General features: G+C 46.7%; 1 protein-coding gene across 3 annotated transcripts in view; it reads left to right on the top strand.

Annotated features, from left to right (window-relative positions):
* Positions 1–26,632, top strand: part of KIAA0586 (KIAA0586 ortholog) — a 355,375-nt gene that overhangs the window by 288,199 nt on the left and 40,544 nt on the right. For all 3 annotated transcript variants that reach the window (XM_075329931.1, XM_075329932.1, XM_075329930.1), the window contains one exon: positions 20,196–20,252. In XM_075329931.1, coding sequence (XP_075186046.1) covers positions 20,196–20,252 — 57 coding nt within the window. The remainder of the gene's footprint in view (positions 1–20,195; positions 20,253–26,632) is intronic.

Raw genomic sequence — 26,632 nt, 5'->3', positions numbered from 1 at the left:
CTCCCACGCCGAGCCCTGAATTATTTACTACATGGTGACATGCAGCAAATACGCCCGGCTTTGTTTCTGCCCATTTTAGAATATAAAAGCTGTCACATGGCAGCACAGCGCCGCGGGTCAGTACTGACGGCAGGATGCTCTGTCCTCCTGTAACATTGTGATCTATTCCCTTACGGCCTCGCTGTTCTCCAGGTTTAGGCTTTTATATAGTCTGCCTAATAGATTGTCACTAGGCTGGATCTGTCCAAAGCCTAAGCTGTCTGCGTCGTTCTGTCAAAAGGGTAAAAAAGGGCAAATTTAAGGGATTGTCCATCCTTGAGACAAAGTGTACAATCCCTTGTGTCTGCTGAATTGTGACAGGTGGCGGCGCGCACACTGTCACAATTCACCAGTATTGCCGATGTCGGCGGACGATCAAATAACTGCATGTATGTGATTTTCTTATTTGCAGTCATGTGTCGACTAGACTTATCCAGCTTCTGCAACAAGTCTAGTCTGCATGTGACCGTTCATTTCGATGTGACATCACATTAAAGGCTACCTAACCATGTTAGATATTTTAGGGGGATTAAATATCGTATCTACTGTATAACCATAAAACATGGTCCATACATCCTTAGAAAGTCCTGCACCGTCACTGCCCTCCCCGCCAGTGATCTGCTATATGATCCCACTCACTGCAGGAAAATATATAAGAAATAGATTTCATTTATCTGTACGGAAGACGAGATATGTAATGGGGTGGGGGGGATTTGTGAAACTTGTCCGTCCTGCAAATACTGATGACTACTTTTAGGCTATGCGCGCACATTGTGTTTTTTTCGCATTTTAAACTGCACTGTGTCAATGACAAACTGCATGCTTTTGTTTCCCCAGCAAAGTCTAGGAGAAATCAGAATTTCCATGCACACGTTGCAGTTTTTTTTTGTCAGTGTTTTATTTGTCAAATATCTGTCAAAATCTTTGACAAAAAAAGCAGCATGTCAATTCTTTTTGAATTTTTGTCACTTTTTGTCACCCATAAAACTCAATGAGCAGATGAAAAATGGATAGCAAAACGCATGGTAACAAATGGGTTGCGTTTACTATGCGTTGTACCTGCGTTCTTGTCACAAAAACCGCTGGTCACCCACTTTGTTCCAGGATAAAAAAAACATTCCAGGAGTGAAAATTTCTCTCTCTCTCCCCTTCATACTCACCGATCACCGGCGTGGCTGTCACACTGCTCCCGTGGCCTCTCATTCTTCTTCTCTACCCGCTCAATAGGCTCATACACATTCACTGCTTCCCCTGCCTGTGATTGGTTGCCGTCAGATGCACAGCCACGCTAAGTGACAGCTGTCTCACTGCAACCAATCACAGCCGCTGGTGGGCGGGTCTATATTGTGCAGTAACATAAATAATTTTTAAAAACCGACTTGCGGTCCCTCCCCCAATTTTGATACTCAGCCAAGATAAAGCCTCACAGCTGAGGGCTGGTATTCTCAGGCTGGGGAGACCCACATTATTAGGAGCCCCACAGCCTAAAAATATCAGCCAGCAGCCTCACGGTATTGCCGCATTCATTAGATGCGACAGTCCCGGGACTTTACCCGACTCTTCCAGATTACCCTGGTGCGGTTACAATCGGGGTAATAAGGAATTAATAATAGCCCACAGCTGCTACTAAGCCCTAGGTTAGTGATTGCAGGTGTCTATGAGACACCCCCCATTACTAATCTGTAAGTGAAAGTAAATAAACAGAAACACCCAAAAAATCCATTTTTGAAATAAAAGGCTACAAAAAAGTCCCCTCTTTCACCACTTCATTAATCCCCCCAAACACCCCTCCAGGTCCGACGTAATCCACACAAGGTACCACGGCAATTCATCTCTGCTACATTCCTGTCCTTTCACAGCGAGTTTAATAGAACATGACTGCCCTCTGTGAGCTCCACACAGCAAGTGAAGTGAGCCGCGCGATAGGGCGGGACCTCACTCTGGGGATTTGTGGTCACAGCGGGAGTCCATGTGTCCTGGAGTCCGCGACTAAAGTGAGCCGCAGGTGGAGGACTCACCTGAGTGACTGCACCACTGATCGCGCAGCTCACTTCAATCACTTGGGTGATTTGCTGTCACAGGTGGAGGACTCCAGCTATGGCTGCGGGCTAACCTTAGTGACTTCTCCGCTTATAGTGTGACTCACTTCAGTTACTGCGGTCAGTCATATTCTATGGCGCTCGCTGTGAGTGTCATATGTAGCACAACTGGAAGTGTCGTGTGACATCGTGTTGATTAAGTCAGACCTGGAGGGGTGTTTGGGGGTTTAATAAAGTGGTGAAAAAAGGTGCATTTTTGTCTTTTATTTCAAATAAAGGATTTTTTTGAGTGTTTGTGTTTATTTACTTTCACTTACAGATTAGTGGAGGCGGGTGTCTCAGACGACTGCCATCACTAAGCTAGGGCTTAGTAGCAGCTGTGGGCTTTTATTAACTCCTTATTACCCCATTACCACTGCACCAGGGCAACAGGAAGAGCCGGGTCCAGCGCCAGAATTGGCACATCTTATGGATGCGCCACTTCTGGGGCGGATGTGGGCTGCTATTGTTAGACTGGAAAGGGCCAAATAACGATGGCCCTTCCCACCATAATAATATCAGCCCTCAGTTGTCTGCTGTACCTTGGCTGGTTTTAGAAAAATGGGGGGACCCCACGTCATTTTTTTTTTCTTTAAATAAATCAAATAAATAAAAAATAAAACGTTGGACTCCCTCTTTTTCATAACCTGCCAAAGTACAGCAGAGCTTAAGGTTGCAGTCTGCAGCTGCTGCTGTTCATGTGCTGGATATGAAAAACGGGGGAGACCCCACGTCATTTTTTTTTAACCTAAAAAAAAAACCAGCTGTCCAAGCAAGCTATCCCTCTATCAAGTTATTCTGTTATTTATTTCTATCTATTCTGTTGTTTCATATTATCTATTCTATATGTTCTTTCCATCTATCTATCCTTTCTGTCAATTCTATATAATATCCTAGCCTATCTTTTTTTTTTTCTCCTTTTTAAGAACGCATTCACAAAAATGCGGTAAAAACGCATGCTTTTTTTGCCAAATGAAGTGTTTACAGTCAAAGCCTGCCAGATGGTGCAGTTGTCAAACCAAGAACGCAGCGTGTGCACATCCCCTTAGTATAATGGCATCACATTCTTCACTTCATTTGGAAGTCTGAGAACTTCAGCAGCTAGTCTGTCACATGTGTTATGTGCCTGATGTCATTGTGGGGACGACCTGAGATCAGAAGGTCACACCTTATTGCTGATCGCAAGTCTGCTTTAGTGCCCACTCGTCGTTTACCCTGAGTTAGAGCTTATTTCATTCCATTCGGCAGTGAAGGGGTTAAGGTTAGTTTCTATTTTTCAGTGATCTAACAGGTAGCTATAACCACAGCTGCAGCCACTCCCTTCTGCTATAAATATCTTCTCATCACACCTCCCTATGCCGGCTATAGCTCACACCTATGCTGTCCAGTTTGAAGAAGCCAGTCTGTGGAGAAGCTTAGGTGTGTCTTCTATTGTAGCCGAGAAGTTCCTACTGGAGAAGCAGTGGAGTGTTATTTGCTGTGTCTTTCTCTGTTTTTCTTACTTTCCTCGTGTTGTCTTATTGCAGTGGCAAGACTATCGTCTCGCATGCCTTCACACTAGTCAGGGTGAGTTCAGGGCCAGCGAGGGCCTAGAACGTGACTGCGCACGGGGGAAGGGGGTGGGGTTGGAGACCCATCTAGGGATGTTAGGGAATCAGCCTCAGGTGAGTGTTAGGAGGTGGCCCCACTCCCCTCTCCATAGTGCCAGGGTCTTCCATTGTACTGCTACCCTGGAGTTCCCTCCATGTTGCGCCGCTCGCCACGAGTCTCCTCGTACCGGTCATGACACCTGTAGTCATGTTATGACCCAGTCACAGGCGACTAGCAGAGCAAGTCATCAGAAAAATATCTGATGATGATGCACTCTTCCAGTCACCTCAACACTGCAGTCAATCACAGGCTGCAGCAGTCCTGTGACTTTCAAACAGAGAAGACATCGCATTCAGAACTGGTTCCAACCTGTGGATTGTCCGGTGCTGGATCCACTGGGGTGCTGGTAGGGGAGTATGCTGCTGTTTTTAATTTATTCCGATGCATGGCTTAAAAATGTTTTGTGTTTTTTTCTATATTGGAGACCCCCTTCAACATAAATAAGTTGTATGTGCAACTGACAACACAGGAATGATGACGGTCCTGATTTACTGGTGTTAGCTCCACATACTTGGCGGGCAATAATTGGCACCGTTATTAGACATTCTCCTATTGTAATTATTTTCCAGACTGCGCAGTAATTAAGACTTGGATGACTTATGATTTTCATTAGTGAAGCTAGTATGGGTATACAATCTTTTTTTTTTCCTTTATTAAAATGTCTTTTCTAAACTTTGTAGAAGTGAGAAGCAAAAATTAAAAATTAGCAGTAAAGTGCGTTCTGTAACTGTATACAGGGCCACCATCAGGGCATTACTACTGTGCCTGGTGTAGGGGGCCTGGTTAGGCCCGGGGTAAATACTTATCTTTATTAAGCCCCCGGCAGGACGGGCCCCTTCTCTTCACCAGGCCCCAGTCACAGCAGCAGCAGAGGGGCCCCGCAGTGTCGCTCTCGCTTCACTTGCTGACATAACTAATTTGCTTGCGAAGGGGCGGCACATGCAAATTAGCCATGTGCTGTAGTGGAGGCAGGATGATTGGAGCAGAGCAGAGCGCCGGCGCGTCATCGCTGGGCTGTGCAGCAGGAGGGGAGGTCATCACTTTGCGACCTCATTACACTCCTGCAACAGCGGCTGAGGTGGCGAGGACGCGGCAGCCAGCAGGACAGGTAAGCGCTGTGAGCTGAAGACGATCGCCAGGGGGGCCCGCTGATCTCTGCTGGGGGGGGGCGCGCTGATCTCTGCCTGGGCCCTCTGATCTCTGCTGGGGGGGCCGCTGATCTCTGCCCGGGCCCTCTGATCTCTGCTGGGGGGGCTGCTGATCTCTGTCCGGGCCCTCCGATCTCTGCTGGGGGGGAGCCACTGATCTCTGCCCGAGCCCACTGATCTCTGCTTGGGGGGGGGCTGATCTCTGCCCGGGCCCTCTGATCTCTGCTGGGGGGGCCTCTGATCTATGTCTGAAGCCGCTGATCTCTGCCCGGGGCCGCTAATCTCTGCTGGGGGGGGGGGGGCGCTGATCTCTGCCCGTGGCTGCCCGCCGACCCCAGCCCCTGTCTTGCTTCAGCTAGATCAGGGGTGGGGAAACTCCACCCCTTGGTCTCCTGCCTCCCTCTGGTGTGAGCCTCCTGCCTCCCTCTGCTGTGAGCCTCCTGCCTCCCTCTGCTGTGAGCCTCCTGCCTCCCTCTGCTGTGAGCCTCCTGCCTCCCTCTGCTGTGAGACTCCTGCCTCCCTCTGCTGTGAGACTCCTGCCTCCCTCTGCTGTGAGACTCCTGCCTCCCTCTGCTGTGAGACTCCTGCCTCCCTCTGCTGTGAGACTCCTGCCTCCCTCTGCTGTGAGACTCCTGCCTCCCTCTGCTGTGAGACTCCTGCCTCCGTCTGCTGTGAGACTCCTGCCTCCCTCTGCTGTGAGACTCCTGCCTCCCTCTGCTGTGAGACTCCTGCCTCCATCTGCTGTGAGACTCCTGCCTCCCTCTGCTGTGAGACTCCTGCCTCCCTCTGCTGTGAGACTCCTGCCTCTCTGCTGTGAGCCTCCTGCCTCCCTGCTGTGAGCCTCCTGCCTCCCTGCTGTGAGCCTCCTGCCTCCCTGCTGTGAGCCTCCTGCCTCCCTGCTGTGAGCCTCCTGCCTTCCTTCTGTGAGCCTCCTGCCTCTCTGCTGTGAGCCTCCTGCTTCTTTTCTGTGAGCCTCCTGCCTCTCTGCTGTTAGCCTCCTGCCTCTCTGCTGTGAGCCTCCTGCCACCCTCACAGTGCTGTGTGCCTCCCGCCAGTGCTGTCTGTGCCTAGCAGTACTGTCCGAGCCCCAGTCCCTCCTGCTGTGATGTGTGTATATGTCCCCAGCCCCTCCTGTGATGTGTGTGCCTTGAGCGTCTCCTACCTGATGTATATGATTTACCAATCTGTTGACTGCGCTCCAGACCGAGACAAACTTGGAAAAGCAGTTGTGAGAAGCCACATGATCAATATCAATGAACACCACAGCCGCACCAAAGAGAAGCAGCTCCAACCACCACAGTAAGGGTTAATTAATCAATTAAGCAAATATATTAGGGTAATTTTCAAGCTGATAATTTTTTGTGGCCCCCGAAGGGTGGTAGAAATTTCCAAATGGCTCCCGGCAGAAAAAAGGTTCCCCACCCCTGGTCTAGATGCACGGGAGGGTGCTGAAATGCATCACGGCTCACTGTTCAGAGAAGACGCTGTGCGACGTGGGAGCCGGGGAGGGTGAGCAAAATACTTTTTCTTTTTTTTTTGTGCAGCAGACAAATATGCCAGGAGGCCCCCAGGATGTGACCTCTATACCGGGAGGAGGACATATTCACCATGAGTGGCCTGGGAAGGGGTCATATATACCAGAAGGACATATATGTGTGTGTATATATGCATATTACATGTTTTTCCAAGAGTGGCAGAAGGTTTGATGGGTGGGGGGCGGAGCTAGGGTGGAGCATGGGCGGAGTCCCAAGGGGCCCCGAAAGTTTTGCCAGTATGGGGCCCTGAAATTCCTAGTGGTAGCCCTGACTGTATATATTGGGGGAGAGTTACTATGCTAACTGCCCATACAATTGTACCATGTCCACCCAAGTACCGGTCTTACTTGCCTTGATCACATCACATCACTCTTATGTTCTTAAATGTTCTTAAATGTTTTTTCTGACAATGTAGATTATGATGTTACTAACATTGGGGCAAAATGTGGGCACAAAATCAGCCTGCTCTTAGCTGACGACAGCCCAGAGTGTGTAAAGATATGTGAAGACAGGCCGTATCTGCCGATCTGCGCTTTTCTCATTGAAGAACTCGGATGTTTGCTGTGTAGTAACGTCTTTATTACAGGCGATTGGGATACAGCGCATTTTGGGGACAAACAACCCCTTCAGTGAGGTAAAAACCCATCATTAGACAGGTAAGGCTAGGTTCACATTTCCGTTGTTTTAAATCCGTCAGGTCCGTCAGTGACGGATCCGTCGATTTTTAGATGTCAACTGACTCAACGGATGTGTTTTTCACAGGATTCCGTTCACAGGAATCCTGTGAAAAAACTGATCCGTTACATCCGCTGTGCGTCCGTTTTTTGACGGATCCGTCATGATCCGTTTGTGTTTGGGACAGCCCAGTGGGTGTGCCAAACATGCTGGGCATGCTCAGTAGAGCATATGATGGAGTACAGTGCTGGATTCCATCGGAAGACTGATTACGACGGAATCCAGCACCATAGACAAACATTACAAGCATGACGGATTGTGACGGATTCCTGCGCGGTGCGTTAATTTTGACGGCCCAAAAACCGTTACATTCTGCGTTGTTTCCGCCCGGCGGTCAGTCCAAAAACAACTGACCGCCGTGCAGCGGATGCAACGCAAGGTCATCAGTCGCAATCCGCCACTAATACAAGTCTATAAGAAACAACGGAATCCGCCAAACGGATTGTGACTGATACATTTTGGCGGAAATGTGAACCTAGCCTTAGTTTTACCCTACTGATGTGGTGTTGCAGAAACAATCCTGTTCCATACCAGAGGAACCGCGTGTTCGGAGATTTGGTGCATGTGCTTCAACTTGTGGCATTTTGACGGAACGCCTTTAAATCACAATCCCCTCTAGACAACAGTGCCGTAATATTGGGGAACCCAACCTGGTCCAAGATAACAAGGGGCTATAGCTACTTTCCACGTTCGTAGACCGGAAAGCTGCCACCTTTCTTATGGAGCGCACCTCAAGTTTCCCGAGGAACCTGATGCTAAATCATTCCTAGATGACCAGCTATGGGTTTCGTATGTTGCAGGGCAGCTTTGTGCACATTATTGAAAGTCAACCCTGAAGACAAGAAAGTTTCATGTTTTACCTGACAGAGGATGAATTATCCCCAAAACACGTTTTATCCTAATCACTTGTGAGAAAACAGTTACAGTATGATGAATGCTCACGCTCTTCATCATTGGGCAAATGCTTTGACTGGGAGATATCCGTTTTAGCTATTGCCCCATGAGGACAGTCAGAGAACGAAGGTCTGGCAGCCATCTACCATCAGGTTTAGGATAGATACATGGGTCCAAGCAAAACCATGAAATGTGACAAACTGATCATACACTTATGTTTCTCATTTTCTAGGAGGTGCTGCCCCATGAGGCACATTCTTGTCTTCCTTTCTAGAAGTACAGAACATGCCAAAATTGATTACTTGGCATGGTTTACGGTGATAAATCTGGCACTTTTTAAGACAGTCTAGTGTAAATTTGTGTTTTCCAAACTTGGACCGGATTAGTAAATCTGCCCTGGCAAGTGGTCATCTTACATCTACGAGTGTCCATCCGGCGGTCAAAGGCCACATATGCCCACTGTATGGTAGCAGAACCAGGGGGCAGCTGCATGGGTTGTGCAGGAGGGATATGTATACAGTGCCTACAAGTAGTATTCAACCCCCTGCAGATTTAGCAGGTTTACACATTCGGAATTAACTTGGCATTGTGACATTTGGACTGTAGATCAGCCTGGAAGTGTGAAATGCACTGCTGCAAAAAAGAATGTTATTTCTTTTTTTATTTTTTTATTTTTTTTTAATTGTGAAAAGTTTATTCAGAGGGTCATTTATTATTCAACCCCTCAAACCACCAGAATTCTGTTTGGTTCCCCTAAAGTATTAAGAAGTATTTCAGGCACAAAGAACAATGAGCTTCACATGTTTGGATTAATTATCTCTTTTTCCAGCCTTTTCTGACTAATTAAGACCCTCCCCAAACTTGTGAACAGCACTCATACTTGGTCAACATGAGAAAGACAAAGGAGCATTCCAAGGCCATCAGAGACTAGATCGTGGAGGGTCACAAGGCTGGCAAGGGGTACAAAACCCTTTCCAAGGAGTTGGGCCTACCTGTCTCCACTGTTGGGAGCATCATCCAGAAGTGGAAGGCTTATGGAACTACTGTTAGCCTTCCACGGCCTGGACAGCCTTTGAAAGTTTCCACCCGTGCCGAGGCCAGGCTTGTCCAAAGAGTCAAGGCTAACCCAAGGACAACAAGGAAGGAGCTCCGGGAAGATCTCATGGCAGTGGGGACATTGGTTTCACTCAATACCATAAGTAACGTACTCCACCGCAATGGTCTCCGTTCCAGACGAGCCCGTAAGGTACCTTTACTTTCAAAGCGTCATGTCAAGGCTCGTCTACAGTTTGCTCATGATCACTTGGAGGACTCTGAGACAGACTGGTTCAAGGTTCTCTGGTCTGATGAGACCAAGATCGAGATCTTTGGTGCCAACCACACACGTGACGTTTGGAGACTGGATGGCACTGCATACGACCCCAAGAATACCATCCCTACAGTCAAGCATGGTGGTGGCAGCATCATGCTGTGGGGCTGTTTCTCAGCCAAGGGGCCTGGCCATCTGGTCCGCATCCATGGGAAGATGGATAGCACGGCCTACCTGGAGATTTTGGCCAAGAACCTCCGCTCCTCCATCAAGGATCTTAAGATGGGTCGTCATTTCATCTTCCAACAAGACAACGACCCAAAGCACACAGCCAAGAAAACCAAGGCCTGGTTCAAGAGGGACAAAATCAAGGTGTTGCAGTGGCCTAGTCAGTCTCCTGACCTTAACCCAATTGAAAACTTGTGGAAGGAGCTCAAGATTAAAGTCCACATGAGACACCCAAAGAACCTAGATAACTTGGAGAAGATCTGTATGGAGGAGTGGGCCAAGATAACTCCAGAGACCTGTGCCGGCCTGATCAGGTCTTATAAAAGACGATTATTAGCTGTAATTGCAAACAAGGGTTATTCCACAAAATATTAAACCTAGGGGTTGAATAATAATTGACCCACACTTTTATGTTGAAAATGTATTCAAATTTAACTGAGCAACATAACTTGTTGGTTTGTAAGATTTATGCATCTGTTAATAAATCCTGCTCTTGTTTGAAGTTTGCAGGCTCTAACTTATTTGCATCTTATCAAACCTGCTAAATCTTCAGGGGGTTGAATACTACTTGTAGGCACTGTATATACAGTACAGACCAAACGTTTGGACACACCTCCTCATTCAAAGAGTTTTCTTTATTTTAATGACTCTAAAAATTGTAGATTCACATTGAAGGCATCAAAACTATGAAATAAAACATATGGAATGAAATACTTAAAAAGTGTGCAACAACTGAAAATATGTCTTAAATTCTAGGTTCTTCAAAGTAGCCACCTTTTGCTTTGATTACTGCTTTGCACACTCTTGGCATTCTCTTGATGAGCTTCAAGAGCTAGTCACCGGAAATGGTTTTCCAACAGTCTTGAAGGAGTTCTCAGAGATGCTTAGCACTTGTTGGACCTTTTGCCTTAACTCTACGGTCCAGCTCACCCCAAACCATCTCGATTGGGTTCAGGTCTGGTGACTGTGGAGGCCAAGTCATCTGGCGTAGCACCCCATCACTCTCCTTCTTAGTCAAATAGCCCTTACACAGCCTGGAGGTGTGTTTGGGGTCATTGTCCTGTTGAAAAATAAATTATGATCCAACTAAACGCAAACCGGATGGAATAGCACGCCGCTGCAAGATGCTGTGGTAGCCATGCTGGTTCTGTATGCCTCCAATTTTGAATAAATCCCCAACAGTGTCCCCAGCAAAGCACCCCCACACCGTTACACCTCCTCCTCCATGCTTCACGGTGGGAACCAGCCATGTAGAGTCCATCCGTTCACCTTTTCTACAAAGACACGGCGGTTGGATCCAAAGATCTCAAATTTGGACACATCAGACCAAAGCACAGATTTCCACTGGTCTAATGTCCATTCCTTCATAAAGAAGAGAGAAAGAACTGCTTAACATGGGAAGCACACCTAGTCAAATATTAAATAGAAGGGATTTTATTGAATCACACACAAACATTTTTTAAAAACATTTAAAAAATGCATATAACCCACACCTGGGTATCTCCATAGACTGAAAATATTTGTGTGAAACTATATCTTGCAATACATCATAATTATAATACAGTGTAATTCAGGTTATATCAACACTAGTATGGCAAGTAGAAAAAGCAGGTTCACCATAGCAACCAACATATCAGGTAAACATGTACAGTTCCTCAGGTGGAAAATCAGACTGTATATTGTTCCACTATAGGGATACCCTGATACAAAGACCCTAGTAAATTTGTTGCAAAAGGGAACGAGCCAAACTCAGTAACACATTAGATGGTATAACTCATGGTATGTCCATACTAAGCATTGTACATGAGGTTAAATCCACTAAGGATCCCAATATATAACCCATCATATAAGCACTTCAATGAAAGGGACAAAGAGTTCCAATGAGGAACCAGATGGTAAACGCCCAATACAAGTGGTTACAAACCGATGGTGGACCCAGCCAGAAATAAAAACCTCATTGCATGGAGACCCCAGGGATACGCCCCATGCGTATCGCCGCTAGGCTTCCTCAGGGACAGACAATGTCCCTGAGGAAGCCTAGCGGCGATACGCGTGGGGCGTATCCCTGGGGTCTCCATGCAATGAGGTTTTTATTTCTGGCTGGGTCCACCATCGGTTTGTAACCACTTGTATTGGGCGTTTACCATCTGGTTCCTCATTGGAACTCTTTGTCCCTTTCATTGAAGTGCTTATAGAATAAAGGAAAGAAAAAAAGAAGAGAACAACGGGGCGCCAAATCTAAGTGTAGATGTATGGAAACACAGATTGTATGATCATACGAATTTTACACTCACCGTGCAGATTTCTTCTGTTTTCGCTAGTATGATCCGTGTAGTGGATCAACTCTCTTATTAATCCTCCAGTATGCAGCACGAATCCTCGGGAAAAACAATGAGAGTCCTGAACGGGTGCTCCCACGTGGGTAATGGAGTAAAGACAAAATCCCTTTCGGCGCTTCCGGAGGATAAATGGATTATCAGTGCAAGTTTGCAACAACTTCAAGAACAAGAGTTTATTAAGGGTTCAATAAAAAACGGACAATCTGTCCGTTTTTTATTGAACCCTTAATAAACTCTTGTTCTTGAAGTTGTTGCAAACTTGCACTGATAATCCATTTATCCTCCGGAAGCGCCGAAAGGGATTTTGTCTTTACTCCATTGAAGTGCTTATATGATGGGTTATATATTGGGATCCTTAGTGGATTTAACCTCATGTACAATGCTTAGTATGGACATACCATGAGTTATACCATCTAATGTGTTACTGAGTTTGGCTCGTTCCCTTTTGCAACAAATTTACTAGGGTCTTTGTATCAGGGTACCCCTATAGTGGAACAATATACAGTCTGATTTTCCACCTGAGGAACTGTACATGTTTACCTGATATGTTGGTTGCTATGGTGAACCTGCTTTTTCTACTTGCCATACTAGTGTTGATATAACCTGAATTACACTGTATTATAATTGTGATGTATTGCAAGATATAGTTTCACACAAATATTTTCAGTCTATGGAGATACCCAGGTGTGGGTTATATGCATTTTTTAAATGTTTTTAAAAAATGTTTGTGTGTGATTCAATAAAATCCCTTCTATTTAATATTTGACTAGGTGTGCTTCCCATGTTAAGCAGTTCTTTCTCTCTTCTTTATGAATTATAACTCAACTGCTTGTGGCAGCACCCTGCTATTTGATTAATGTCAACAGTGCTGTGCACCTTTCCTAAATATAATGTCCATTCCTTGTGTTCTTTAGCCCAAACAAGTCCTTTCTGCTTGTTGCCTGTCCTTAGCAGTGGCTTCCTAGCAGCTATTTTACCATGAAGGCCTGCTGCACAAAGTCTCCTCTTAACAGTTGTTCTAAAGATGCGGCGGTGTGTCCAAACTTTTGGTCTGTACTGTACATTTGTATACCTAGCACTTCTCTAGATATAGGATATACACTCAACCGGTCTTATATGTATACATGTGCCATAAGGCTTCTCACATCATCATTTATAGCCGGGATGAGAGGAGAATTGAATTTTTCGCTGGCCGTGCCACATAGCCGTTCCTTGTTTGCCTCAGTCCTGCCTGACTTATTGTCTTGTGTTAATTCTCTGGGGCAGGGGTCTGACTTTGGTGAATGAGCCAATTGTTTTCCTTTGTGTTGCCCATCCAGTCTGCCCTCCATCTGGTTTGTATCAGACTGTTTTCACAGCCAACAACTGCTGCCTTTTCTATATCCTGACACTCAAGGGCCCCCTGCTATCAAAGCATTACTGTGATAGCGTGTGTGTCTGGCCCATACAGCTGTGCACCGCAGCTTGTAACCATTACACCACAAATACTCACTGAGAACTTGACCCGTCTCCTTAATTTCTAACAAATAATCTCTACGTCCCGGCTATGATGAGGGCTGTCACACCCAGAGCAGGACTAATGTGACAGTCACCTCGCCGGATTATTCATCTTATACAATGTGTCTCTCCATAAATCAGCATGTCACATAGATCACCATTATGTCCTGGGTGTACTTTATTTATTACATTTTGGTGTTATGTGAAGCTGTGCTTCGTTACACTCATAGTCAGCAAAGTTTTCCATAATTTTGTATTACTTATCTTAGCTGGTTTAGGCTTGCATATTCCATTGATCACAAGTGGTAACTATTGGATGGGTTTGGCCCCCAGAAAGGGAATCTTGTGGATCGGTGCTCTCCAGTATGCAAGACCACTGCCTGGAAGAACTGAAGGGTGAGCCCGGTCACTCAACCCAAATCTATGACTCCAAAAATAACAGAACGCTGCGCTCCACTGTCAGTGCATGAACTGCCGATCCACCAAACTCCTCCCGGCTATGGTCTTGCTGCCAAAGTTGAACGTGGATCTAAGTTCCCCATTCTGGTAATCCATCAGGATCCAGTAACTGGAGCCATACTACTCCAATTGGTGGATATATGATGCCTTATTTAAGCTACAACTCCCTTTAAAAAGGACCTGTCACTTACTCAAAAAATTAAGGTAAATACAATGAGAAAAAATCCCTAAGCTCCCCTGATTCTGCTGCTCTTTTCTGTTTTGTTCTGCGTCGCTTCCTTACAGAGATATTCACATTTGTTGCTTTTGGAGGCCTTTATGTGAAATCTCCTCTTACAGTCCAACTGGATGTTTCATCACAGTCTTCTCTGGGATTGACCGCATTCACACCTCCTTAACAGATGCTACAAAATCACACCTCAACACTGTGGTACTCCTAGATCAGCTGCTGAGATGTATTTGGCAGCATATGTGAGGGAGGGGTGAAAGCGCACTTCCCTAAAGAAGACTGAGGAAACACCCAGTTGCACTACAAGCAGAGATTTCACATTCTGCGCTCCAAATGTGAATATTTCTGCAAGGGAGCAACAGTGCAAAATGGAAAAGTGACAGTCAGGGGACCTCAGGGATTTTTAAAAAATATTTAGTTCAATTTTTTGATCAAGGGAGATGTCTTCTTTAAGATAGACAATTAATATATGACTATTGGGGGTCAATTCCTGGGACCAACACTGGTAAGCAGAATTAAGGGGCAGTGGCATTTGTTGCATCACCGCTGTAGCCAGTCACTGAGTTTAAGGCTGTGCTGAGGTAGATGGCACAAGCCACTGATCACAGCTACTGGCTACAGCGGTGATGCGCATTGTTGACCTGACGTCGCTACTGCCGCCAAAACACCAAGATCGGGCAGCCGAGGCTGGACCTGGAGAGGGCAAGAACCTCGTGTGTTTTTGTTATTTAGGCCAGAATCACACTTGCGAGAGACTCGCATAAGTCTCACATCGCATCACCCGGCACGGCCACACGCTCTACTGACAGGTGCGGGTCGGCTGCATGTATCTCTATGCAGCTGAGATGCTCCTGTCCGGAGAGTGTACGGCCATGCTGGGTGATGCGATGTGAGACTCACATGAGTCTCTCGCAAGTGTGACTCCAGCCTTATTAGGATTTCAGGTTTCCTTTCCGGAAAGCGCAAAACTTTTTAAAAAAAAAAGGCTTGGCCACATTTTTGGCAGTTTTTCTATTCAAACATTTTTATTCATTGATTGTTAGCACTTGGACAAGCCCTAAGGAATGGCTAGCACTGGCATCAGTGGAGGAGCTAGGAATGGCTAGCACTGCCATCAGTGGAGGAGCTAGGAATGGCTAGCATTAGCATCAGTGGAGGAGCTAGGAATGGCTAGCATTGGCATCAGTGGAGCACCTAGGAATGCCTAGCATTGGCATCAGTGGAGGAGCTAGGAATGGCTAGCACTGGCATCAGGGGAGCACCTAGGAAGGGCTAGCACTGGCATCAGTGGAGGAGCTAGGAATGGCTAGCACTGGCATCAGGGGAGCACCTAGGAAGGGCTAGCACTGGCATCAGTGGAGGAGCTAGGAAGGGCTAGCACTGGCATCAGTGGAGGAGCTAGGAATGGCTAGCACTGGCATCAGTAGAGGACCTAGGAATGGCTAGCACTGGCATCAGTGGAGCTCCTAGGAATGGCTAGCACTGGCATCAGTGGAGGAGCTAGGAATGGCTAGCACTGGCATCAGTGGAGGAGCTAGGAATGGTTAGCACTGGCATCAGGGGAGCACCTAGGAAGGGCTAGCACTGGCATCAGTGGAGGAGCTAGGAATGGCTAGCACTGGCATCAGGGGAGCACCTAGGAAGGGCTAGCACTGGCATCAGTGGAGGAGCTAGGAAGGGCTAGCACTGGCATCAGTGGAGGAGCTAGGAATGGCTAGCACTGGCATCAGTAGAGGACCTAGGAATGGCTAGCACTGGCATCAGTGGAGCTCCTAGGAATGGCTAGCACTGGCATCAGTGGAGGAGCTAGGAATGGCTAGCACTGGCATCAGTGGAGGAGCTAGGAATGGTTAGCACTGGCATCAGTGGAGGAGCTAGGAATGGCTAGCACTGGCATCAGTGGAGCTCCTAGGAATGGCTAGCACTGGCATCAGTGGAGGAGCTAGGAATGGCTAGCACTGGCATCAGGGGAGCACCTAGGAAGGGCTAGCACTGGCATCAGTGGAGGAGCTAGGAATGGCTAGCACTGGCATCAGTGGAGGACCTAGGAATGGCTAGCACTGGCATCAGTGGAGGAGCTAGGAATGGCTAGCATTGGCATCAGGGGAGCACCTAGGAATGGCTAGCACTGGCATCAGTGGAGGAGCTAGGAATGGCTAGCACTGCCATCAGTGGAGGAGCTAGGAATGGCTAGCATTGGCATCAGTGGAGCACCTAGGAATGCCTAGCACTGGCATCAGTAGAGGAGCTAGGAATGGCTAGCACTGGCATCAGGGGAGCACCTAGGAATGGCTAGCACTGGCATCAGGGGAGCACCTAGGAAGGGCTAGCACTGGCATCAGTGGAGGAGCTAGGAATGGCTAGCACTGGCATCAGTGGAGGACCTAGGAATGGCTAGCACTGGCATCAGTGGAGGACCTAGGAATGGCTAGCACTGGCATCAGTGGAGGACCTAGGAATGGCTAGCACTGGCATCAGTGGAGCACCTAGGAATGGCTAGCACTGGCATCAGTGGAGGAGCTAGGAATGGTTAGCACTGGCATCAGTGGAGGAGCTAGGAATGGCTAGCACTGGCATCAGGGGAGCACCTAGGAAGGGCTAGCACTGGCATCAGTGGAGGAGCTAGGAATGGCTAGCACTGGCATCAGGGGAGCTCCTAGGAATGGCTAGCACTGGCATCAGTGGAGGAGCTAGGAATGGCTAGCACTGGCATCAGTGGAGCACCTAGGAATGGCTAGCACTGGCATCAGTGGAGCACCTAGGAATGGCTAGCACTGGCATCAGTGGAGCACCTAGGAATGGCTAGCACTGGCATCAGTGGAGGATCTAGGAATGGCTAGCACTGGCATCAGTGGAGGATCTAGGAATGGCTAGCACTGGCATCAGTGGAGGATCTAGGAATGGCTAGCACTGGCATCAGTGGAGGATCTAGGAATGGCTAGCACTGGCATCAGTGGAGGAGCTATGAATGGCTAGCACTGGCATCAGTGGAGGAGCTAGGAATGGCTAGCATTGGCATCAGGGGAGCACCTAGGAATGGCTAGCACTGGCATCAGTGGAGGAGCTAGGAATGGCTAGCACTGCCATCAGTGGAGGAGCTAGGAATGGCTAGCATTGGCATCAGTGGAGCACCTAGGAATGCCTAGCACTGGCATCAGTAGAGGAGCTAGGAATGGCTAGCACTGGCATCAGGGGAGCACCTAGGAATGGCTAGCACTGGCATCAGGGGAGCACCTAGGAAGGGCTAGCACTGGCATCAGTGGAGGAGCTAGGAATGGCTAGCACTGGCATCAGTGGAGGACCTAGGAATGGCTAGCACTGGCATCAGTGGAGCACCTAGGAATGGCTAGCACTGGCATCAGTGGAGCACCTAGGAATGGCTAGCACTGGCATCAGTGGAGGATCTAGGAATGGCTAGCACTGGCATCAGTGGAGGATCTAGGAATGGCTAGCACTGGCATCAGTGGAGGATCTAGGAATGGCTAGCACTGGCATCAGTGGAGGATCTAGGAATGGCTAGCACTGGCATCAGTGGAGGAGCTATGAATGGCTAGCACTGGCATCAGTGGAGGAGCTAGGAATGGCTAGCACAGGCATCAGGGGAGCACCTAGGAAGGGCTAGCACTGGCATCAGGGGCGCACCTAGGAAGGGCTAGCACTGGCATCAGTGGAGGAGCTAGGAATGGCTAGCACTGGCATCAGTGGAGGAGCTAGGAATGGCTAGCACAGGCATCAGGGGAGCACCTAGGAAGGGCTAGCACTGGCATCAGGGGCGCACCTAGGAAGGGCTAGCACTGGCATCAGTGGAGGAGCTAGGAAGGGCTAGCACTGGCATCAGTGGAGGAGCTAGGAAGGGCTAGCACTGGCATCAGTGGAGGAGCTAGGAATGGCTAGCACTGGCATCAGTGGAGCTCCTAGGAATGGCTAGCACTGGCATCAGTCGAGCTCCTAGGATTGGCTAGCACTGGCATCAGTCGAGCTCCTAGGAATGTCTAGCACTGGCATCAGTGGAGCACCTAGGAATTTCTAGCACTGGCATCAGTGGAGCACCTAGGAATTTCTAGCACTGGCATCAGTGGAGCACCTAGGAATTTCTAGCACTGGCATCAGTGGAGGACCTATGAAAGGCTAGCACTGACTCATGGGATGACCTAGCTACAAATGGCGAGGGTTTCTTTGTTTTTCTTTTCTTCCACGGTAGGGGTACACAATGCTGTCCAGTGTACTACCTCCCCAAATGAATGGACTAGGAACCAGTTATATATCGGGTACAGCCCTTGCCATAAACCCAACAAGTGCCTGGCTTGAAAAAAAAGGTTTAGTGTCACATTTGGGAAAATATTTTTGCGCTTATCCCCATTTATTCTTGGCCAATTTGGCTACACCTCATTTTCTCTGATAAGAAAACGTGTGTAGGATTACCCATCTCAATTACAGAGCCTGTCAAGCTGCTGCACGGAGGCTCTGAAGACGTCACGTGTCTGGTCCAGCGCTTAGGAGCGGACGGTCCTGGCTTCTGCTCCAGGTGTTAAATCCTCCTTGCTGTCATAAAGCAGATAAATGCAGCTCATTCCAAACTGGGCAGCAGTCGTTTGCAGAAAGCTTCCGCTTTTGGAGAGGAGAGCGTTCTCTTCATATCGCACAGACATGGAGGTGTTTGCCTGATGACTTCAGCCTGACGTCCTGGGAGAAGGCTACACTGGCAGCCCTCATTGTCTCACATAAGTAGCAGCCTATTTATGGAGCGCCACAAATGCTTATGTGATCACTAAAGCTGGCCATGCAGTCACATTCTCCTGTCTGATAACCTTGTGGACTTGTCAAGCCATATGAACATTGAAAATATTTGTTATTTGTGACAAAATAGTGTTTTGTGTCATTTCTGCTATTAAAAGGGGAACTGTCACTTGTCATAAATAATGTATTTTTGTATGTAGTGTAAATGCCCCTGTTCTCCCGAATCCGGCGTAGTTTGTTTTTTGGTTCTGCACCTCTCTGTTTCTGAGATATGTCCCCCTCTTTCCTGTATGTAAATCTAGTATTTGCATCTAAGTGGGCGTGGTCATCAACTATTCTTTAGGGAGTTATCTTGGGGGACCACACCTCATTGGCTAAAAAGACACAGGGAAGAGGGGGTCGTATCTCAGGAACGGAGAGGCACAGAAACAAGAGAAAAACATCGCCGGATTCAGGAGAACGGCAGTTTTTACACCAGTAATAAAACAATCTAATATATAAAGCTGTGTGTATGTATGTACAGTGTGTGTGTGTGTGTGTCCGCTAAAGGAATCCGCACCGTCGCATTTACAATCACAAAATTTTGCACTGATGCCTCATGTGATTCAGGGAACGTCAGACTATGTTTTGACAAGAAAATTTAGCCCTGCGCTTTACAGTTACTCTCCAAAAAACCTGCCTCCATTAAAGTGAATGGAGCTGTGAGCTGCAGGCTATTAATAGGAGCTGTGATTGGTTGCTATAGTAACAAAGGACAGTCTTCGTATAAGAAGCTTATGTGTGAGGTAATATGATGTTGGTGGAGAGACGGATAGAGAGAGACAGAAAGAGACAGACAGACAGGCACAGACAGAGAAAGAGGCACACAGGGAAAGAGACAGAGGCAATCAGACAGACAGAGACAGATAGGAAAAAAAGCCAGACAGAAAGACACATGGGGAAAGAGACGAAGAAAGAGACAGATGGGGAAAGATAGAGACAGAGACACAGAGCAAGAGAGAGACAGAGACTGATACAGAGACAGACAGATAGACACAGAGAGACAGACAGAGACTGGGAGAGAGAGAAAGTTTCTATCCTGGGCAACGCCGGGTACTACAGCTAGTTACATATATTTAGCTTTTAAGTAACAGGTCCCCTTTAAATTGTAATTTGGCAGTTTTCTTTTACATGATTATACATTTAAATGTTATTTCTACCTGTAAAATCCTAAAATAAATATTGTAGTCAATTTTAAATAATTGTTTTCTCCAGAGAATAATTCTGCTATATATATATATATATATAATATATTATTTTTTTTTTACTGTTATTGCAGGAACACGGGAGGACTCGGAGAGAACTGTAGTAGAACCCAGTGTGTACCTCAATTCAGGTGAGACCGGGTGAACTGGCCGTGGAGGAAATGGTCACATCGGATGCAAGCAGGACCCAACAGACCATATTAACTATATTGGCATCAGCTAAGTTGTACTGTAAAATAAATGACATAAAAATGACAGAACCAGCAACAGAGGCTTCAAACACAAGTGTGAACAAGGCCTAAGCAGATCTCTCTTATTTCGAGTGGGTTTTTAGAATAGGTCATCAAATTTGTTGGTGGCCGACTTCCAGCCCCTGCCTGTTAGCGGAGTGAAGGGTCTTTTTCGTTGTCTGGACACTCCCCTATGTACAGTGTCATAATATCGTGGCGGATATTGCAGCTCCATCCCAGTCCTATTGCCAGGAGTCGAATCGCTACTGGTTTGATATTGGTGGCCTATTTTAACCCATTACTCTGTGACATAACGAGAGTATATAGCCCCCCCCACCACCACGTAATGACAGGAACAACAGAAAAATAGAACTAAAGCCGATTCTTCTGATTAGCGGTTTCCCAGGATCCCCTGATCATACATTGCTTATACTTAGGATGGGCCGTCAATCAATTTAAAAGGCCGGATGCCCCCTTTAATATATAAAAGCGCAGCTGTAGGATGCTTATACAAGCTTGTGTAAATCCAGAATCTGCTACCTTCCGGCTAGTTATGACTTTCCTGCGTATATAATTGTCTTTTCATATTGGATCACATTCTAATTGATGCTTAATGGGCTCTTAAAAGTTTTGTTTTGTGTGCCAGACGCTAAAGATGATTTCATTTAATGCTGCGGTTTTTCTCAGAACGTAATCTCTCTCCTGGTAAGAGGTGTGGCAATGCGGAGATTAGGACGGGAGACGTTTCTGAGGCTGACGAGTGACGCACTAATTATCACACATCATTAGGAGCATTGTACAAGAGTCCGATTATGTCTTGGGTAGAAATGTACAGCTTGTCATTTCTTTACTGGGATTATTCTTTTCTACTGGTTTTAACCTATAACCAGTTTCCTTGTTGCATCTTGTGTTTGCAATTTCAGTCTAGAGACGAGATAGCTGTGGAGAGAAAGCGCATATAGGGTCTTACCCCAGTATATAAGGGGTGGGAGGGGGGTGAAACTACTCACCAGGTGTCGTTGTGAGAGTCACAACAACTGTAATCGCATGTAGAATTTGATCAAAGGCTGCAGCCACCCAAAAACAGCAGATAACAGAGAGCATGAGAGAGGGGTGTTCAATACTGCGCCAAAAGATCACTGGGACAGATGTTCAGATTAATGTATCTTTATTTTCATCCAGGTCTACGCGTTTCAGGAGCCACTGCCCCCTTCCTCAGGACCGTCAGGAAAGACAAACATCAAGATGTTTGTCTTTCCTGACGGTCCTGAGGAAGGGGGCAGTGGCTCCTGAAACGCGTAGACCTGGATGAAAATAAAGATACATTAATCTGAACATCTGTCCCAGTGATCTTTTGGCGCAGTATTGAACACCCCTCTCTCATGCTCTCTGTTATCTGCAATTTCAGTCTAAAAGACCTCGAGTAGGATTCTTATACTATAACGATCTGTCCTGCAGATTTACAGGAAGCGGTATGTACACAGGATACGGATCACTGGTTTATACTGGTAGTAGTATATATATTGCACTAGTGTGCATGCTTCATAGTCCACCAAACAGTCTTTTGAAAGCTGCATTTTCTCTAGCCTAGGAACGCTCATTCCCAGTCATCAAACAATCGGCTGACAAATGAGTTCAGCTATTTTTAAGCTCGCTTAAAAATTACTATTCTCGGCAGCACATGTGCTGTCGAGAATAATAATGTTCCATGTGTACAGAATTGTCACAGGTGACAGACAGTTATGTGGTTTCTGGCCATAGAAGGTCACAGTGTTTGGCTGTGCAGAATGCTCTCTGACTTTCCATTGTTCCTGCTGTTAGTATTCCTTGGTATAGGTAGCTTTCCTGCTGGATTCATCTCCCCCTTTTGGACCAAGCAGGAGCTCGCCTTCCACCCAGCTGTATATTATCAGTATTATCACTATTCCCTTAGTGCTTAAATACCCTGTCCTTCCTTGGACTGGTGCTGGTGATATTTTTCAGTTAATTCAAGCCTTGGTTGCAAGCAGATGGCTTGTACTCATCTGTGGTATCGTTGCTGAAAACTCTGCTAAACCTCTACCCGAGCCATCTGTAGATAAGAAGTTCATGCTCTTCCCCCTGTGTGCCCCCCCTTGTGTTGTCTATAGTGTTTAGCGGGGTTGATGAAGAGCTCATCCCATCCATTCCCTATTTAGGGTCCAGCACTAGGGATACCTAGGGTCAGGTATCTGGCTCGGTGCATAGGTGCAAAACCTATCTAGGGCGTTCAGGGACCAGCAGTAGATTTGGTTAGTGGTCTCTTCCATTCTCTTTCACCATTGCTTAGTACTTCCCTGTACCTTGCGTGACATTATCATCAGACGCACACAAAAAATAATTAAACTGACGTGTTTTGTTGGGTTTTCTCATAAAAAAAATCCCCTCTTTTTTTTTTTTGTCTTTTTTTTTTCATAACGTCTGGAACTCCATTCTGAGTCTGAACTGGGTGCAAAAACCTAAAAAATCTACACTATATGGAGATAAGGTATGCACATCAGTGACTATGTAAGGGGAATGTATGAAAAGCAGAAACTGCTGTGTGAATACTGACTTGACAAATCTAATAGCTATATGTAAGAGTGAAAATATGAAAATGGAATCTGCATTACTGCCATGAACATATGAATAAAGAGAAATTTAGCTACTGAATTGATCAATGCAATAGAGCCCCAACACTACGCCAAAGTATTTCTCTACGTTGGGGTCCCTAGCTTGTGTGTGTCCTCTCATGCAGTTAAAAAACTTACCGTGTATGGGAAGCTGAGACCCAGGCTATTTATGCGTATAATGTGGACTGGCTATTGGGTGGGACTGGGTTCACCCAACCCCACCCAAGTGTAGTGTAGATTTTTTAGGTTTTTGCACCCAGTTCAGACTTAGAATGGAGTTCCAGACGTTATTTCTTGATTGATTTGTAGCTTTTTCGTTTGTGAACCCAGCCTCACCCAATAGCCAGTCCACATTATACGTATATATAGCCTGAGTCTCAGCTTCCCATACACGGTAAGTTTTTTTTTAACTGCATGAGAGGACACACACAAGCTAGGGACCCCAACGCAGAGAAATACTTTGGCGTAGTGTTGGGGCTCTATTGCATTGATCAATTCAGTAGCTAAATTTCTCTTTATTCAAATGTTCATGGCAGTAATGCAGATTCCATTTTCATATTTTCATTCTTACATATACAGTGCCTACAAGTAGTATTCAACCCCCTGCAGATTTAGCAGGTTTACACATTCGGAATTAACTTGGCATTGTGACATTTGGACTGTAGATCAGCCTGGAAGTGTGAAATGCACTGCAGCAAAAAAGAATGTTATTTCATTTTTTTTTTTTAAATTGTGAAAAGTTTATTCAGAGGGTCATTTATTATTCAACCCCTCAAACCACAAGAATTCTGTTTGGTCCCCCTAAAGTATTAAGAAGTATTTCAGGCACAAAGAACAATTAGCTTCACATGTTTGGATTAATTATCTATTTTTCCAGCCTTTTCTTACTAATTAAGACCCTCCCCAAACTTGTGAACAGCACTCATACTTGGTCAACATGGGAAAGACAAAGGAGCATTCCAAGGCCATCAGAGACAAGATCGTGAAGGGTCACAAGGCTAGCAAGGGGTACAAAATTCTTTCCAAGGAGTTGGGCCTACCTGTCTCCACTGTTGGGAGCATCATCCGGAAGTGGAAGGCTTATGGAACTACTGTTAGCCTTCCACGGCCTGGACAGCCTTTGAAAGTTTCCACCCGTGTTGAGGCCAGGCTTGTCCGAAGAGTCAAGGCTAACCCAAGGACAACAAGGAAGGAGCTCCGGGAAGATCTCATGGCAGTGGGGACATTGGTTTCAGTCAATACCATAAGTAACGTACTCCACCGTAAGGTACCTTTACTTTCAAAGTGTCATGTCAAGGCTCGTCTACAGTTTGCTCATGATCACTTGGAGGACTCTGAAACAGACTGGTTCAAGGTTCTCTGGTCTGATGAGACCAAGATCGAGATCTTTGGTACCAACCACACACGTGACGTTTGGAGACTGGATGGCACTGCATACGACCCCAAGAATACCATCCCTACCGTCAAGCATGGTGGTGGCAGCAGCATCATGCTGTGGGGCTGTTTCTCAGCCAAGGGGCCTGGCCATCTAGTCTGCATCCATGGGAAGATGGATAGCACGTCCTACCTGGAGATTTTGGCCAAGAACCTCCGCTCCTCCATCAAGGATCTTAAGATGGGTCGTCATTTCATCTTCCAACAAGACAACGACCCAAAGCACACCGCCAAGAAAACCAAGGCCTGGTTCAAGAGGGAAAAAATCAAGGTGTTGCAGTGGCCTAGTCAGTCTCCTGACCTTAACCCAATTGAAAACTTGTGGAAGGAGCTCAAGATTAAAGTCCACATGAGACACCCAAAGAAGCTAGATAACTTGGAGAAGATCTGCATGGAGGAGTGGGCCAAGATAACTCCAGAGACCTGTGCCAGCCTGATCAGGTCTTATAAAAGACGATTATTAGCTGTAATTGCAAACAAGGGTTATTCCACAAAATATTAAACCTAGGGGTTGAATAATAATTGACCCACACTTTTATGTTTAAAATTTATTAAAATTTAACTGCGCAACAACTTGTTGGTTTGTAAGATTTATGCATCTGTTAATAAATCCTGCTCTTGTTTGAAGTTTGCAGGCTCTAACTTATTTGCATCTTATCAAACCTGCTAAATCTGCAGGGGGTTGAATACTACTTGTAGGCACTGTAGCTATTGGATTTTTCATGTCAGTATTCACACAGTAGTTTCTGCTTTTCATATATTCCCCTTACATAGTCACTGGTGTGCATACCTTCTCTCCATATAATTGTTTTTTTCATAGTGACTAGAATCCCTGTATTAATGATCGTTCTGCGAGCATGGAAGTGTAGTTAGACTTTCAAAACAGGCCATTAAACGACCACAGATCACATCACATGTGGCTGACCTGAGTCATTTAACAGCCTCCATCGGCCAGTGGAAATGCACCTTAAAGGGAACCTGTCAGCAGAAATTTCGACTAAAACCTAACAGATTCCCCCTCTGCAGCTCCTGGGCTGCATTCTAGAAAGGTCCCTGTTATTATAGTGCCCCCTTTCTGACCCAAAAAAAGAGTTTATATCGAGGTACCTTTTTGGCTTCTGAATCTCTAAATGTGTCACGGGGGCGGGCTGCCTGATGGCCGTTATTCTGCCCCCTGTTCCTGTATGCCGCCCCCATCGCCGATTTCTATACTTCTGGACGCCGCCCACTGCTCCAGCCATCCCCGCGCATGCCCAGTGCTCATCTCTCGTGGATGAGCACTGTGCCCAGTGTCACCGGTGGTGACGTGCGCGCAGGGTTTAGATTATGGGCGGTGCTGTGATGTTAATTACCAAGCAACCGCCCATAATCGCGGGACCGCGCATTCCCCCTCGGCCTGCTTCTTTCTGCGCAAGCGCGCTGCAGCTGAACTCCTCCTGATCGGTGTAGTCACTGCTCCGCGCTCCTCCCATCTATTTCCTGCCTCAGGGCAAGATGGGAAGGAGGTGACGTGAGTTCAGCTGCAGCGCGCTTGCGCAGAAAGCAGGCCGAGGGGGAATGCGCGGTCCCGCGATTATGGGCGGTTGCTTGGTAATTAACATCACAGCACCGCCCATAATCTAAACCCTGCGTGCACGTCACCAGCGGTGACGCTGGGCACAGTGCTCATCCACGAGAGATGAGCACTGGGCATGCGCGGGGATGGCTGGAGCAGTGGGCGGCGTCCAGAAGTATAGAAATCGGCGATGGGGGCGGCATACAGGACCAGGGGGCAGAATAACGGCCATCAGGCAGCCCGCCCCCGTGACACATTTAGAGATTCAGAAGCCAAAAAGGTACCTCGATATAAACTCTTTTTTTGGGTCAGAAAGGGGGCACTATAATAACAGGGACCTTTCTAGAATGCAGCCCAGGAGCTGCAGAGGGGGAATCTGTTAGGTTTTAGTCGAAATTTCTGCTGACAGGTTCCCTTTAAGGATATGATGCCCTGTAATTAATGAAGGCCATGGAAAGACCATTCTGAATATTTTTTTAATCCCATTTGTATCTCCTAAGGTAGCAGCCTAATTTGCCAAATTAAGAAGCTGTTAGTATGAGCTGATTGGGCAAGTTGGATTTTTTTCGGCCAGTGGTGTGCATGTGCATTGGCTGCATCTCCTGCCAAAAAAACTCAAACAGCCGATGCGGTTGAAATTTTTTTTTCCCCCACCAATGAAT

The sequence above is a fragment of the Anomaloglossus baeobatrachus genome, chromosome 12 (assembly GCF_048569485.1).
Source record: "Anomaloglossus baeobatrachus isolate aAnoBae1 chromosome 12, aAnoBae1.hap1, whole genome shotgun sequence".
NCBI lineage: Eukaryota > Metazoa > Chordata > Amphibia > Anura > Aromobatidae > Anomaloglossus > Anomaloglossus baeobatrachus.
This window is presented reverse-complemented; position numbering and strand designations above follow the sequence as displayed.